The 16,159-nt window shown below is 56.0% G+C and overlaps 1 protein-coding gene across 1 annotated transcript; it reads right to left on the bottom strand.

Annotated features, from left to right (window-relative positions):
* Nucleotides 1-2,528: 2,528 nt before the first annotated feature.
* Nucleotides 2,529-13,637, bottom strand: CBX6 (chromobox 6). The gene is made up of 5 exons (XM_031463293.2): nucleotides 13,477-13,637; nucleotides 13,253-13,296; nucleotides 13,036-13,101; nucleotides 12,827-12,893; nucleotides 2,529-8,201 (listed from the first exon to the last, which is right to left on the bottom strand). Exons 1-5 carry the CDS (start codon nucleotides 13,543-13,545, stop codon nucleotides 7,200-7,202), a joined length of 1,248 nt encoding a protein of 415 aa, XP_031319153.2. The 5' UTR covers nucleotides 13,546-13,637; the 3' UTR covers nucleotides 2,529-7,199.
* Nucleotides 13,638-16,159: the final 2,522 nt, after the last annotated feature.

The following is a 16,159-nucleotide window of genomic DNA, read 5'->3' as shown; positions in this document are numbered from 1 at the left end:
CCCAGATTGCATTCACCTCCCTACCAGTCTGACTCCTCTGCTGGTTCCCCAGCCCATAAGTGGCACCAACACCCATTCCTTTGCCTACACTAGATACCCAGGAGGTTTTCAGAAGGTCCCTCTCACAAGCACTCAAAGCCAACCCCCAAATTTACAAAAGTCTAATCTTTCTGGCCACTTCCTGTCAACCCCATCGCCTCAGCCACATCCAGGCCTCATTATAGTTCATGGGGTGATTTCAAGTCATGGCCTTTGTCCCTTCTCTGATGACTGATGCTCAGAGTGCATGGACACTCACTTGCTGCTCCCTTCAAGGCCTCGCCCTGTGGGTGAGCTGTCTTTGTGCTCAGCCTCTCCTAGTCAGGGGCCTTTGTGAAGTGTGAACTCTCTGAAGCCAGCAGCCTGAACAAAGAGGGTGTAGATGGGCACACAGGCCTGTAATCTGGCTTAAGGGGGCTCGCTGTTTGGATGCTGCCACCCTGACCCCCTCTTCAATTCCGGTACAGCTCAAAAAGGACCAAAAAAAAAAAATTACACTTTTCAGCTTCTAAAAAACAACTGCATAATTTTGCAAAATTGTCATTCTCACCCCATCTCAACCCCTACTCCTTGCTTTGCCTCAAATCCTGAGCTTCACCCCATGGCTGACACATGCCCCTGGTGAGGCCCAGGAACAGGGGAGGTGAGGGGTCGGGCTGGGTCGGGCACCACCTGGCAGACCAGCCTGTGACACGAGCAGCGGCTGTGTGTACGGCGCCTGGACCCACTTAAGACGGGGCGGCAGGCTCCCTGAGCTGAGTCATGTGGTCTTGCGTGGCCCTCTTCACAAACCCACTGATCTTCCTTAAGCTGCCATGTCACACTCATTCACCCACAACTAGTAAGCAGGCGTAGCTGCTGAGAGATGGCATGCAGGACTTGTGATAAGGGACAGTCGTGACGCCAGTCTCTGAACACACCCACCTCACAAGAGCAGCCCCCGTTTCTCAGTCCCAAAGAGATGGGGGAGGCACAGAGATGTGCTGGACAGAAGCCCCACTCTGCTGTGTCACTCCCGGCCCCTCCCCCGTGATAGTGGTTCATTCCTGGGGACTGGGGAGGGTGGCTGGGGTGGGAGAGGGGACAGAAGGGGCTCACTGGTGCTCGACGTGCAGTAAGTGTGCTAACTCATGATGTTTAAGTAAGTACCGAATGAGGATTCTGGGAGAACAGAACACTGAGCCGGCTAGATGACAAGGTGGGGTGCCATGGAGTTGGTGCCACAGAAGCCAGTCCTGACCTCACCCTGGATTCCAACCCCCTCCCCACCTTCTCACCTCCCCGCCTGGCGTCTGTATCCATGACCAGCTGCAGACAGGGACACACTTCCGTTTGACCTGCTGACCCAGGGCCAGTGCCCAGGGCCAGCTGGATGGGTTGCATTCGGACCCCAGGTTTACCGCTCAGCCATGACCAAGCCTCACTGACTGTGTTAGTAAAGGAAAAGGACCGAGCTTGGTGACAGGGAGAAGGTGAATCAAGGGCCCACCATGTGTCAGGAACTGAGCTGGTCCACCTCTAGGGGCAGGAGGGCCAAGACCACAGGCCAGTACTGGAGAGGGCGCTCAGGTGGCGGAGCGCACCTGGGGAGCGTGTGTTGGGGCAGGAGGACTTGGGACACAACCCTGAGGGCAGTGGGCTCCCTGCAGGCGGGGGCAGGGCTGCCAGGCCCCTGTGACACTCCTGCAAAAGAGGTGGGGGAGGTGCAGGAAGGATGGAGCCTCCAATCAGGGATGTTTTGCAAAAGGAGATAGGATCAGGACTGGCGGGGTCGAGGGGTGCAGGGTGGGGAGACATTGGAAAGGCAAGACCTGGGGGTTTCACAAGAGGGCAGGGGTGGTGAGGAGGGGGAGGACTGGCAAACGGGCGGCCATGGAGGTACGGAGGTGCAGCTCGTGGGCTGAGCGGTGGGCCCTTGAGGAAGATACAGGAGTTCACCCAGGGCTGCCGCCTTTGGACCCCTGTGGGCATCCTACCTGCTCCTCGAGGCTGCTCGTCTGATGAGAGAAGGCGCACAAGCACCCAGAAAACAAATGTTTCTGGGAACTGAAGCAGCTCCTTGTTAGCAAAAAACGCTGTGCCTAGCTGTGGAACGACTGGCAGGGGGAGCCAGTGCCCCCACCCAGACTGCTCCCTCCTAGGCTCTGTGATGACTGGCTTGTTAGGGACCCAGCCCCTGGGACCCCGCTATCTGTGGGTGCTGTGTCGAGGGACCCCCGCCCCTCCCACATGCCCACCTACCAGGTAGGCTCCAGGTTCTAAGAAGTGGCAAGCACCTTGGTGTAGCTGTGTAGGGAGCTCCCCTCAAGTGCAGCTCACTTGCACGGTGCGAGGTGGAGGCGGTGTGGGAGGTGGGGAGCTCGGAAACGGGCCCGGGAGCTGGTCAGCCGCAACCCCCATCCTCATTGCACCGGGAAGGGCAGGGCCCGATGCTTTCTAAAGATTGTGGTCCCGGCCGGAAGAAATGAGACAGACCCGGGGACTAGACATTAGCTTCGGAATGTGACAATTTATTTGGGGGGCAAAAGAGGCTTTTCACGCCCCCTTCCTGGCATTGATACAATATTGAAGAGCAGCAGAACAAAACGTACAAGACGAGAGTAATCAGCACAGACCCCCCACCCCCGGCCCAGAAACAACCAAATCCAGAACAGAACCAAAACCCACACCCGACAACACAACCTGTCTTCGCCACCCACAGCCTCTGGGAGCCAGGCAGGTGGACCAGAACCCGGCCCCACCCTGGGGTGGCATCTCCGTTTCCGGACTCCTGCTTACCCTACTAGTTTCCTGTCTTGAACCACTGGAGGCAAAGTTTAGCCAGCTGGGAGCTGGATGGTTGAACCACAGACAAAGGCAACAACACTTCATTTTTAAAATGAGAGAGAGAAAAAAAGAGACAGTGCCCCTCCCCAAATATAGAGCTATATATGTATATTTTATATATATAGAATTCATTCGTGCACAATTCATTAAATGAGCTTTTAAAAAATTAAAAAAATTATAAGATACATTCCTTTAGGCCTTTGTGTTTTTAAATTAAAACCAACAACAAGAAGTCTCCATCTCTACTCTGCCCAACAGCAGGGGCAGGCCCCAGAACCCCTGGTTCCCTCTACCTTGGCCTCTTGCAAGGGGTCTCTTGTTAGACCACCAACTCCCCTTGGCCTAGCCGAAGCTCTGCATACAGTAGGCGCTCACTCACTGTTGGAGTAGGATGCTGAGTCCTTCAAGGCAGGGAGAGGGAGGCCTGGGAGGCAGGGTCCTCAGTCCCCACCCAGCCTGTCCCCCTATTCTGGCGTCTCGTGGACTGTCAGGAAGATGGGGTCAGGCTGGGAAGACCCTCTCCTGGAGCTTTCGCTCCTGATTCTGGGCTTTCTGAATCTGAGAGGAGATGCAGACAGAGAAAACAACGAAAACCTTTAAACACTTTCCTTTTTTTTTCTTTTTTCAAAAGTGATTCCTTAAACCATACAAGCCCCCAAGAGGCTGCCTTGGGCTAGTGCATGGGAGCCCAAAAGTGGGAGTGACCAGGCGGGCTCCACTGTCCTGCGTGGGCCAAGTGCAAAAACAAAACAAAACAAAACAAAACACACCGGAAAAACCAACATAAATCCCCAAAGGTAGGAAAGACGGTGTGTCCACTTGGGTCCCCCCAGAGGCTAGAAAGGCTGGTGGCAGCCCAGCTCCCCGAGCTAACAGTTTCCTCCACTGGGCTGACCGCTTGCCCAGAGGCACCTGGCTCAGGGGTATGCCCCAGGCTTTGCAGGGGCTTCTGGCCCCCACCCCCCAAGAGGTTTTCCTCCAAAGGCCAGAGCAGCTGGGCTCTTCACTCCAGGGAAGCGGTTTGGCCTCTCAGAGCCCGTTTCTTGGTCTTTTAAGTAGGATGACCCCTCCCACTCTGCCTGCCTCACAATGAGGTTGGGGACTTGATCATCACCTCTTTTCGGAGCAGAGGAGGGCTCAGCCCATTCTGACCATGACCATTTTGCAGGGTGAGAATGAAAGGGTGCTGTGGGAGGTTGGAGGCCCCAGTGCCAGCAACCTCAACCACCACCTAATCTTCAGCAGCTGCCTAGACACCAGCAGCGCTCTATGAAAAGGCCTTGCCGCCCAATACACCCATTTCACAGAAGGGCAAACTGAGGATCCGAGAGGGGAACGAGACCAGGAGGGGCCCCAACTTCCCATCTCAAACTAGAGACACCAGACCTCATCTGTTTCCTATGACATGGGGGTGGGGAGAGGGTGGCACTAAGGGGAGATGACCTCAACCAATATTCAACATGGGGAGAGATTAGGCTTTGAGGGGATATTTCACATATAAAAATAAAGCAAACCAGACTGCAACTTCTGCTTGGTAATTAGGCAAACGGAAAAGCAGCAATGGGGGAGGAAGGGCCCATGGGAGGCTGATCTGTGCAAGAGTTGGGGGGTGGGGGCTGTGGGACCCCGTTCAGAGCCACCCTGGGAGAGAGGTAAGGCGGGCTCCGCTTGCTCTTGACCTGGTGCCCACTCAGGCCCCCCAGGGGAGCTGCCCACCTGGGAGTCAAGGGCAGCGACCCGCCTGTGGAAACAGAAGGTGTGGGCACTTCCTCTCCCTGTGGTTACCCCCAGCCCCCTATGATCACCACCGAAGATTCTCCCAGAGTCCACAGCTCCTGTCTTCCTGAAGCCTGCATCCCCCACCTGGCTAGGGAAGCTCAGGGGTATCATGGTCTTCGGGGTGATGGGGAGGGAGATTCCCTCATGGGGTGGCCGTGGAGGGACCAGATGGCCCAATAGGCTGGCAAAGGGCAAGGAACCCAACTGCACCTGCTCACCAGCCTTCCTGGAGAAAGTCACCAACGATGGGTCCCGGCTATAGTAGGACTCCTGTGGACCCCAACCTCCCCAAATCTCAGCACTGTCTGCCCAGCTCCTGCAGCTTCTGGCAAGTTCCCTTGGGATGAGGGGTCATCCTTCCCTTTGAGCGAAAACAGATGTGGAATCTGGGCCCAGCAAGGAAGGAGGGCAGCTGCCTTCACCCCTGGGCCCTCCCAGCTGGGCCTGGGCCTCTAGCCACGTCCTAACAACATTGCCGCCTCACCTGTGCAATCACTGCGTTACTAGTTTTTCTTTAAATATCTTTCTCCCCACCCCCCCAAACCCATAGGAATCCCACAATATTTTTTTCTATTTCTTTTTTCTTTTTTTCCTCTTTTTTTGTTTTTTCTGTTTTTTGCAAAACTAACTCTTTCACTTTCCTGTCATAAAATCACCTCTGAAAACACAACTTCTTTACAAAAAGGTCACGAATGACATGGACTCTCAGGAAAACACATTTCTATGGTCTCTGGAAACACCTGTAACTGGCACCCAGGTGGATGCTCACCTGGGGTAGGGGTCGGGGGGAAATCACCTCTAAGGACAGAGGAGAAATACCAGCCCTTATTTGGGGGAAAGCCAATTGGCACTTGGACGGCCACAGAGCCAACACAAAGGGCAGGGTGGGGAGGGGTCCAGGAGTGCCAGCCCCCCAAACCCTGTGAGGGCCCTAGTCCTCCATCCCAGGGTGGGGAGGGACGGGGCCTTGCCGTGGCCCCTGGCAGAGAGATTCAGAAGAAAGAGTTCTCCCGTGCTTAGGACCAAGGCGTTTGTTACCGAATTGAATTCCCTTTCTGCCCCCTCCTTTTGCCATCCGCGTTCTGAGCTGAGACACCAGGAAGCCAGCTCCAGCAAAGACCTGCCACTCATGCCAAACTGAGCCCGGGCAGAGTCCCAGGGCTGGCTGGCAGGGCTGCCTCCCCTGTGCACCAGGCCCCTGGTCCCGCACACAGTTGCCCTCCTGAAGGACACAGGCCCCATCTTCCGTCCCCCTTTTGGCCTGCCTACCCTTCCAGTGCCCAGCCTAAAACTGGGGCTTTGGTCTCTGCCACTGCCATGGACACCTCAGCTACCTGGCAGCAGCGGGAAAGAGAAGCTGCCCGGGGCACGAGGCCTCCCTCTGCTTAGAGCAGGCTGGGTTGTGAGAAAGCCTCGGCGGTCAGAAGCAAGAGACAGGGGGCTGGAGAAACCAGCGACCCACTGAACGATGTCCAGGCTTCCTCCTCCCCCCGAACACCCAGGAGGAAGGTGAAGCTTGTGATGGGCGTCTCCCCTCTGCCTTAGGCCCCACCATGCCACATTTGTAGCCAAGACCCGACAGGGTGGGCTGACCACCCCACAGGGGAAGGGCGTGGGGCACGCACCCCCTGCACACGCAGCCCAGGAGGGTCAGCGTCCACAGCAAACTCCTCCGACCCGGGCCAGGTCCCAGGCCCTGCTAATGGCAAAGGAAGGTCCAGGCCTTCAATTTGACAACCCTATCCTAAAGAACCCTAAAGGGCGCAGCCTGGAGAGCCTGGGCCCAGTGCCCAACGCACACACGGACACACGCAGATGCGCCAAGGGCGGCAGACACACACGCAGTCGGAAGTCTGCGCAGTGGGTTGTGGTAGCACCTTTGGTCAAGAACTGAAGGGCCTTTAGATGCTGGGAGGCTGCAGCAGGTGAGGTCCGTGCCAATTCCTCCGACCTTCCAGAGGGAAAGAGATGGGTGGGTGGGGCCCAAGGGGGCCTGATTGGGTCTTGCCCACTTTGGGCCCTTGTTGATGTAGGGGAAGGGGCCAAGGCCGGCTTCACCTCAGCCTCTGTCTGGTTTCCCATCCCTGCCCCTCCTGCCCAGGCATCTGGAGAAAGGAGAGGGACGGTGCCCATGCTAGAATGGGGTCCTCTAAGGGGCCCCGCAGCTGCCGGGTTAGCACCGAGAAATCAGATGCTGTGTGCGAGAGCCGGAAGCAAGCTGGGGAGACAGGGTGGGATGTGGAGGGGGCAGCTGAACCCCAGGTTCTGGGGCTCCCCAGGAGCCACACAGCAGGCCCCACTGTGCATGGGCAGGGAGGGTGCCTAGAGACAAGGAGGACTTCCCAGTGCCCTGGCCCCACCCTAGCCCCAACCCTTTCTAGGACTGCCCCTCCCATTGGGCTTCAGCCCCCAGCCCCATCCCGGGGTCAACACCGAGCCATTCGAAACAAGCAAAGCACAGGCAGGGTTGTCTGAGTTGGGGGCAGGGGCGGGAGCAAGAGTATAACTTTGGGCAGGAGGGCCCCCCCCAAGCCCCCCTCCTTAGTGGAGCCCCCTCACTTGCTCACCCCACTGCTGCCACCCACCACTGCAGCGCCTGCTACCCCAGCAGCCACCTTCTCGAAATCCTCAGGGTTGCAGAATTCCTTGATAGTAACCGTCAGGAGGTTGCTGGTGACATCAGTGACGACCACGTTGGAACAAGGTGACATCTCAGGGCGCCAGTCCCCAGCCTCGGGCTCGGAGGCAGCACCGGCAGGCTCAGGGGCGGCGGGAAGGGCCTGGCTGGCAGCCACAGTGCCATCGGGAGGCGCCCGCTTACTGGTGGCTGCAGCCTCCGGAGAGATGGACAGGTCAAGCACCTCGGGCTCCCGCCAATCGGAAGCAGATGGGTTGGTGGTCTCCGGTAGCAGCTTGGGGGGCGCATCATCCGGGTCGGAGGAGGACTGCGGGGCTGGCGAGGGGCAGCCGGAGGAGCTGGAGCTGTGGGCGTCGAAGGGGGCGCTGGGGGCCGCCAGGAGCAGCCCCGGGCCGGGGGACGCGGAGATGTCGGCCTTGCCGGCTGGCGGGGGCGGCAGAGGGCCCGGCGGCGGCTTATTGTACAGCGCGAAGGCGCCAAACTTCACGTGGCGGATCTGGGTGCGCAGGATACTCTCGCTGAACTTCTTGCTCTTGCCGATGACGCGGTTCCGCGAGGGGACTTTGGGGCGAGCGAGGGCCCCAGCCCCCTGCCCGGCGCCGCCTCCGCCCGGGCCCTTGTCGATCACCTTCAGGTTCAGGATGATGCGGTTCCGCTTGGGCTCCCGCGGCTTGACCTTGCGATTGATGATACGCACGGTCTCGGAGAAGGGTGAGATGGGCGGGCGCAGGCCGGGGCTGCCCCCCTGGGGGTCTGGGCGGGGGAGGGGGCGGCGGGACATGCGGTGGCAGCGGCGGATGTCCTTCTTGAGCCGGTGCACGGCAGCGCTGGAATGCAGCTTGGGCGAGGAGGCGCTGGCGCTCGGCTTGACGGAGAAATGGACATCACTGATGCGGAGGGCCTCTGCCTGGGCCCGCGCCTGCGGGACAGAGGGAGGCCGTGGGTGCGGGCTCGGCTGCCCGCTGACCCCCCACGCACACCCCTGCGCCCGCCAGCCATCCCCAAGTATGGTTTCATGAAGCCATCCTGACAGCACATAACAGAAATCAGTAGTGCTCACGACCCCCTCTCAGCGATAAAAGGAAACTGATTCAGGAGTGTAGGGCTGGAGGGCAAGTCAGGCTCTCATCCAGGCCCAACTCCAAGACAACTAAGTTGGAAGCCTGGCTGTGGGCCCTGGGGACAGACCAGTGGGGGGCTGCCCTTGCAGACACAGAAGTGTCAATAACCAGGACGCTGACCAACCCTACTCTGAGAAAGATCCCAGCCTGGCACTCCACAGACCAATGATTGGTGCCAGAAAGGAGAAGGAGGTCCCTCCCTGCTCCACCCCATGAACCTATTTGCAAATGCCCTGTGCTCTTTCTCTGCCTTTGAACAGGCTGCCCCTCCAGCTCAGACGTGTCTCCTCAGCTCGTCATCAGCTCTGGGCAGACCCTTGGCCCCTCTTCTATGCTCCCAGCCCCTTGCACTTCCCTTCCTAGGTCTGATTCATCAGTCTGCCCAGGGTCTGGCTCAGGGCCTGGGTCCGAGCAAATCAGTGCCAACAGATTCCAAAGCCAGCACCTAAAGCCTGGTTGGCATCCACCCCAGTAGACATGGGCTTGGTGGAGATGGACCAAGAGATGGGATCCACCACTTCATATTCTCTGTGCCAGGGTGGCCTTGGGGCAGGATGGCTGAGCAGAAGTCTGTGGGGAGCAAGGGATGCTGTCCCAGGTTCCCGGGCCCAGCTGCGATAACTCCCAGGTGTGAAATCAGTAAAGACTCTGGACTCTGCAGCGGCTCACCAGCTGCCTGCTGGAAGATGCAGGGTGTGTGGCAGGGCCCTCAGAGGCCCCAGGTCCAAGGCAAGAGACTCACAGATCATATAAGCAATCCTCCACGGCCAGTCCTTCCATCACTAAGAAAGTTCTAATGAGTCACGTGCCAGCTGCCTGGGGCTGCTAGGAACACACACAGTTTCTACTTCCAGGGGGCTGCATTCCATGGAGAAGACAAGGAACAGGCAATTAGCACAAAGGGTGACTCAGTGCAACAGAGGAAGTACAGGGTCCGGAGGAGCACAGACTGGGGGCCCGGGCCCAGTCTTGGAGGATGAAGCCTAAGTAAGAGAAAACTCTTGTCCTTCCTGAGCTCAACTATGCCCCAGGTGGCTGTGGAGGCCCAGAAGGCCTGCTGAAGGGGCAATGCTAAACAAATAGTGGAGGCAGAGAGAGCCCAGCGATAAGAGGATGGAGTGGCCAAGGGACTGAAAGCAAAGGTTGGACCGCGGTCAGAGGTGGATGACCCATCTATGTTCTGTACAGACACCCAGGGTCCTGGTGAGGAAGGGAGACTGTTAGGCAGTGACTGCCTCTATCCAAGGGGGGAGAAAGCAGTGGCTGAGAGGAGGGCCACATTCCCTAGGTCAGTCTGTGAGCTCCCCAAAAGTGGGATCTGTGGTTTGGGGGTCTCTCTACCTCCCATTCCCACAGTGCTGGACGATTAGCCAGTACCTGGAATGCAGCCTGTACACCTCTCAGGCAAGACCACAGCCCCAGAAGAGGCGTTTGCGGATTTAAGTGCTGAATAAGTGAGGATGTCATTTAGAATGTGGGAGAGGCACACTTTATTGCCACATGGTCCTCCCAGCCATGCTGGGGGGAGGGGGGAGTCTCCTGGGATGGCTTAACAATCCCTCCAGCCACTAGGTGGTGGTACACATGGGCCCGATCTGCCCTGTGCCAGAGCTGCCAGCTCCTCCTGCTCCAAGGCAATGGAGCCAGGGGCCGGTTCCCTCACACCCTTTCTCAGACAAAGGCAGGGGAAAGCCAGCCTTTCCTTGGCCGGGCAAGAAGGGCTTTTTGCAGGTTCATCCCCGTGGGAGCTTGCAGGATTCCCCACTCTTTCTGATCCCGCCAGGGGTTAGCATTTATTCCCTCTGCACGCTGAGCCTGAGCTCCGGGACCTCTGTAATTATGGTCCTGCCAGAGTCCACAGTGATGGGTGGTCCCTGGGGACTGAAGAGTGCAGGTGAGGCAAACATCAGATTCAGAACGAAACCCCGGCTAGGTGGGCCTCCTGCGACCACCAGACAGTATATGTTACCTGCTTAGCACAGTGCCTGGCACACAGCAAGCGCTTGAGAAATAACCTGGACTTACCTATCCCAGGGGGTGCTTATGAGCAGTAATCTTTTTCTAATTTATAGTTTCCAACTTTTCTACAAAAAACATTTTTTACTTCATAATTTCTGAACGTTATTTTTTACAAGGGGCTGGTTTACAATTCCTCCTCCTCTCCCCTCCCCAGGTTGAGAATTCTTTGAAGGTGGGACTTGTGTCTGCCTGTAAATTAAAAATGGGATCCACAGCCAATGCAGCCAATGCATTTATTGCACTGACTGGGTGACAGGCATAACACTGAGGGGATGGCATGTACTATATGGAGATAGCATGGGAGGTTAAAGACCTGGACTCTACCACTGGCTCTCTGTGACCAAAGGCAAGTTATTTATCCTCTCTGGCCTCAGTTTTCCTATGTATAAAATGGGGATAACGCAACCTACCGTCTGGGCTCCTGTTCTCTTCTGAATAGTTCCCCACAGAAAATAAATGCTCTGAGTGTATAATTTGTTTACTATACACACTGCATCTTGGTGACTCACAGAGGTATGGGTTCAGACCAAGCTGAGGTCGGTCCATCACCTCCTTGCAAATATCCATTTACTTTTTTTTTAGCTTTTTTTGGGAGGGATAATAACGTTTGTTTATTTTTGGAAGCAGTACTGGGGATTGACCCAGCACTTTCTGTATGCTAAGCATACGCTCTACCACTTGTTCTATACCCTCCCCCTCCCTTGCAAATATCTATATCACTCTCATGCTACCTGTTTTTAAAGGTCCAGATCAAGGTCCTTTCATCTGCCTCTCCATCCCCTGCCCTACCAACTCTGCAGCCTTCATAGTTTCCTGCGTATGTGTCCCTCTTGTCCCCTTAGCCTGACGTGTACTCTGAAGGACAGGGTTAAGAAAAGGAGACATGATGAAGCCAGGAAGCTGAGTGGTAGGGGCTCAGTAAATCACTTCCCCTCTCTGGGCCTTGATTTTCTCAACTGAACACTGGGGACAATACCTCCCACTTCATAGGGTTGTTAAGAGATTTAAAGAAAAGAATCTACGTGGGGGCTCAGCACTGTGTTAGGCCCACAGCCAGCTCAGGAATGACAGCTATCCAAAATAAAAGCATTTTGAGTCAAGGCTCCTGGTCATTACCCGCTTTACCGCTAGAGGGCACTCCAGCTGCGCTGAGAGGCTGTCACACGGCCCACTGGCCCTCCAGCTGCTCTGCCCCATCCCTCCTAAGAAGCATCAAGAGTTAAGGTAGCTAAGATGTGCGCAGGTTGGAGACAAGAGTCATAGAAGTACATAATTCTGGAAACCTTTCTTTCTTTCAATTCTGCTTTAAGTCCAAAGCAAACCTTAACACATGCACCATCCTTTTGGGGGATGAGGGGGCTACAAAGGCCCCTCCTGCATTGGGCTTTCTGCCTTTTGGACAAACTGGAGACTCTGAGGTTCTGCATTCTGCCCAGTCTCTTCTCTGTAGAGTCCTCCCTGCCCTTCCCATGCCACAGTCACAGTCACAGGCTCTTGGGGTGGGAAAGAGCCCTGAGACCTCAGTACTAGTGGGACTGGTGGGGAGACTGTAGTTGCCCAGGGAGGCCCACCTGCAGCCTTGCCTGCCACCTTGGGTCATCTTGCCTTCCCTGTCCCACACTGTGTTCGTTCTCACCAAAAAAATAAACACCAAGACACTCTAAGATGGCTTCCTCTGGAGCTAGGTCTTCCTCCCTTGCCGAGGCTAATGTGCTATGCCTTTATTCCCCAACTCCCACCCTCATGAGAACGTCCAGAAACATCCAGAAGTGGGGGAGACAGGCTCAAACCCTAAAGCCAGTGGCTCAGCCTGGGTGATAAAACTCAAAAGTGAAGTGATTTAAAATCAAATTCATGTTGGATCCCTCTGTCAGGAAGGGACACATGCAAAACAAATCCTAAAAGAAAGAGGACAGTGGGAGCAGGGAGGCAGATACCCGCCTCCCCAATGCCTCTCCCTGCTCTCTGCCATGAGGGAGACCACGTTCACTCTTCCCCTGGGTTCCAATTTCAGGCAGAGCCCTACCGGGTCAAAGCTGGGAGAGATGAGGGCTCTCACGTGCAGGATCAACCTCCCTGCCATCCCCTCAGGTGGGCAGCCCCCACCTGCCTTAGCCACCAGCTTCCTGCTGGCATCCCCAGACCCAGGTTTTGTCAGCAAGATCATCCTCCCACCTCGCCACCCCCCCCCCCATTCCCAGGCCCCTCTTGCTGAAGCTGGAGCTGGCCAGGGCCAGCTGCCAGAGGCTCGTCGGGGGCTCACAACCACCCCCTGCCCAGCTGGGCCCCCCTCTGGAAAGGCCCGCCCGCCTGGGCGCTCGAGGATCTGTCCCTCCCTTGCAGGCCCCGTGTTGCGCCCGGGCTAGGGGCCCGAGAGGGGGCTGCTGGGGCTGGGCCAGGTTACCTTCAGGAGGAAAGTTTTGGGTTTGGGTCCCCTCTTCTTGGGCCCATACAGCTCACGCTCCCTCTCCCTGCGGCCGAGAAAAGCCAGAGATTAAAAAGAGCCCCTTCCCGGGCCCCACTCCGCGCTGCCCTCCCCGGCTCTCCCACTTCCCCGCGCGGCGCCCCAGCCGAACCTCGGCCCCGCCGCCCCTGCCAGCTTCCCAAACTCACTTCTGCTCGAAGGCTGCAATGAGCCGCGAGTCCAGGATGTTCTCCTCGGGCTCCCAAGTGCTGTACCTGCCGAGTTACACATGCACAAAATAAAAAAGAAAACCAGAGAAGCAAAGGCACATGGAAGGGAGCAAATATGCGCACCCCCCAGGGGAAAAAAAGGCCCCGGTGTCCGCTGCCTCCCCTTCCCCCTCCCCCTGGGCCCCGTGACACTCACTTGATAGCCCACCCTTTCCATTTCACCAGGTACTCGATGCGTCCCTGAAAAAACAGAGAAGAAAAAAGGGAGGAGTGGGGGTGGGGAGGATGCGGGGACGCGAGGAGGCGACGGCGCGGGGGTGGTCGAGAGAGCTCGGGTTAGCTGGACCGCTTCGTCCCAATGGCCCGCGGAACGGGGCACCGGCTGCCGGGCGAGGCGTCCCGCCCCGGGAGGCGGCTCACCTTTCGGATCCGCCGTTTGATGATGGATTCGGCCGCGAAGACCCGCTCGCCCACTGCAGACAGCTCCATCTTGCTCAGCGGCACCCACAGCCCATAATACTCCCTGCTCCCGCGGCCGGTGCTGCACCGCTCGCGCACGCGCCGCAGCGCACAGGCCCGGCGGGCGGGCGCGCGGCAGGGCGCGCGCTCGCGTTCCAGCTGCGGGCCGTCACGTGACCCTCCGGGCCAGCGCGCCGTTGCCAGGACCTCCTCCTCCCTCGGGGCGGTTGCTAGGGAAAGTGAGCGCTCGCGGGGCGGGGGCGTGCGCTGGCTCTTAAAGGGGCCTCGCCTGGCACTCGGAGCCGCGGCCAGGAACCCCGGAGATGCTTGGCCTGTGCGAAGCCGGGATGGGCGCAGTGCAATCCTATGAACATTTTCTCCTTCTCCTCCCCAACTTCTCGACCCCTGAAAGCTGACAGCTTTTCACTCCTTTTAACCTTGCCTTGCAAGTCTCTCCTGGCACCGGGCGGGGAAGGGCAGAAGAGTCTCTGCAGCCGCTGCTCATCCTCCCAGCAGAAGTTTGCAAACAGTTAAATATGATACAGCAGAAATGCATTTGCTGTTGCCTTGCCAGGCCCTGCGGGAATTTCTTTAAAACATTGCCCCCCCCCTTTATCCATTATTTATGTATTCGTGGGAGTGTGGTTTTGTAACCAGTTCAGATGAATTAAAACAAAAACTCCACAGCAGGAAAGGAGCGGGGGCGGTGAATAGGGCCGAGGAAGGCCAGGGTGATCATACGCGTCTGTGTTTCAGCCAGGGTCCTGGGCGGCACCTGCCTTCACCCAGGAGGTCTGGTGAAGACCGCAGTGAGGACGATGTGGCGGTGGGGGATTGGGTGGGAGAGAGGCCGCGGGGTAACAACGGGCTCCCCACATGCCAGATTGGGCCCGAAGCGGGTCATCCTTGGGTCATTCGGCAGAAGCGGCGTTGGCCGTCACGTCTGTATGTCTTCTGATTCCCAGGCCCCCTCGCCGCGGCACCCTCCTGCCGCCTACAGTTCCTCTAATGGTTCCGCCATTGCTCACCGAGAGACCAGACCCCAGCTTCCTATTTGGGGAGGGCCTGGGAGACCTGAGCTGTCCCGGAATGGACACAAAGTTGTCCTGCCACACAAAACGGTCCATTTCTTTTATTTTGAATTACTTAAACTTTATTTTTTGTTTCACCAACAGTCTTGTTCTTTGTAAATTTTTTTAAAAGGAAGAAAAAAAAGCAACTGTCTATAATCTCCATCAAACCATTAACCTCTTCACGGATCTTCTCCCAGCCTCTGCCCTCTGCCTATATAAACACACGTATACATGCACGTATAGCCTTTGGATAAACATACAGAATTTAAGCGTATATATTTAAATTATTTCTTTTTAGCAAAATGGGATCGTATCATTCATAGTGTCTGGAATCCGCTTTTCTCTCTTAAGATAAAGTGGACCTCTTTTGGTGTCATGCAGTACAGATTTCACCATCATTTTAGTGTCTGTGGTGGGGCTGAGACAGAGGTGGAGAGGAATGGGGATGTGGTAAGGGTCACGGTTTTCTCTTGCTCTCATTACTTATTTATTAGAAAAGAGGATTTTTACATTCTGTGGTGCAACACCAATTCTTGCGGTTTCAAGTCAACCACGTAAATATTTCCGCTTCTCATTGCTGCATCTTTGCCGATTTGTCCAGTTATTACCTTAGGAGAAATCCTCCTCCCCCCTTAAAATCAACATGCTCTTGAGAATAGCTTTGTGCCGGGCTGCCCTCCCAGGGGTGGTGGGGGTGGACGGGCAGGTGAGCTGAGTGTGCGTGTGCGTGCGCGTGTGTTTTCAAGCTGAGGGACACAGGCAGCTGGACGAAGCAGGAAAATATTAATCCATTTGTTAGTTCATTCAGCAGCTTTTGTGAGCCCTTTTTAAGGCTTTGCTTTAAACTGTCAGAAACAAAGGTGCCCCAGGCGTGAGGGACACTTGGGTGAGGAAGGCATCTGCTCTATAGTGTGACTAATGCTGGAATAAAGGTCTATTAATTTCTATGGCTGCTGTAACAAGTTACCACAAACTCAGTGGCTTAACATAGATGTATTATCTTACAGTTCTGGAGGTCAGAAGTCCTGCATCCGTGTCATCGGGCTAAAGTCAAGATACTCTCAGGGCTGGTTCCTTCTGGAGACTCTAGGAGAGAATCCATTCCTTGCTTCTTCCAGCTTCTAGAAGCTGCTGGCATTCCTTGGCTCATGGCTGCATCACTCCAATCTTTACTTTTGCCTTCCCTTGACTGACCTCCTGCCTCCTTCAAGTAAGAACCTTTGTAATTACATTGGACTCACCCAAATAATTGAGGATAATCTCTCCATCTTGACATCTTTACTGTAATCGTATCTGCAGAGTCCTTTCCACCACTGGGTAACATATAAGGTATGTAAGGTATCGTATTCATAGGTTCTGGGGATTAGAATGTGGACATCTTTGGGTGGGTGGGGCATTATTCAACTTACCACAAACGGTATGTGAAAAATGCCTTAGGAGTCTAGATGTATTAGTTACAGTTCTCCGGAGAAACAGAACCAATAGGATGTATATAGAAATATATAAGAGGAGATTTATTGTAGGAATTGGTTCACACGGTTATGGAGACCCAAGAAGTCAACTGTCTGCAA

The sequence above is a fragment of the Camelus dromedarius genome, chromosome 11 (genome assembly GCF_036321535.1).
Source record: "Camelus dromedarius isolate mCamDro1 chromosome 11, mCamDro1.pat, whole genome shotgun sequence".
Taxonomy (NCBI): Eukaryota; Metazoa; Chordata; class Mammalia; order Artiodactyla; family Camelidae; genus Camelus; species Camelus dromedarius.
Note: the sequence above shows the minus strand (reverse complement) of the source record. Positions and strands in the feature narration are given on the sequence as shown.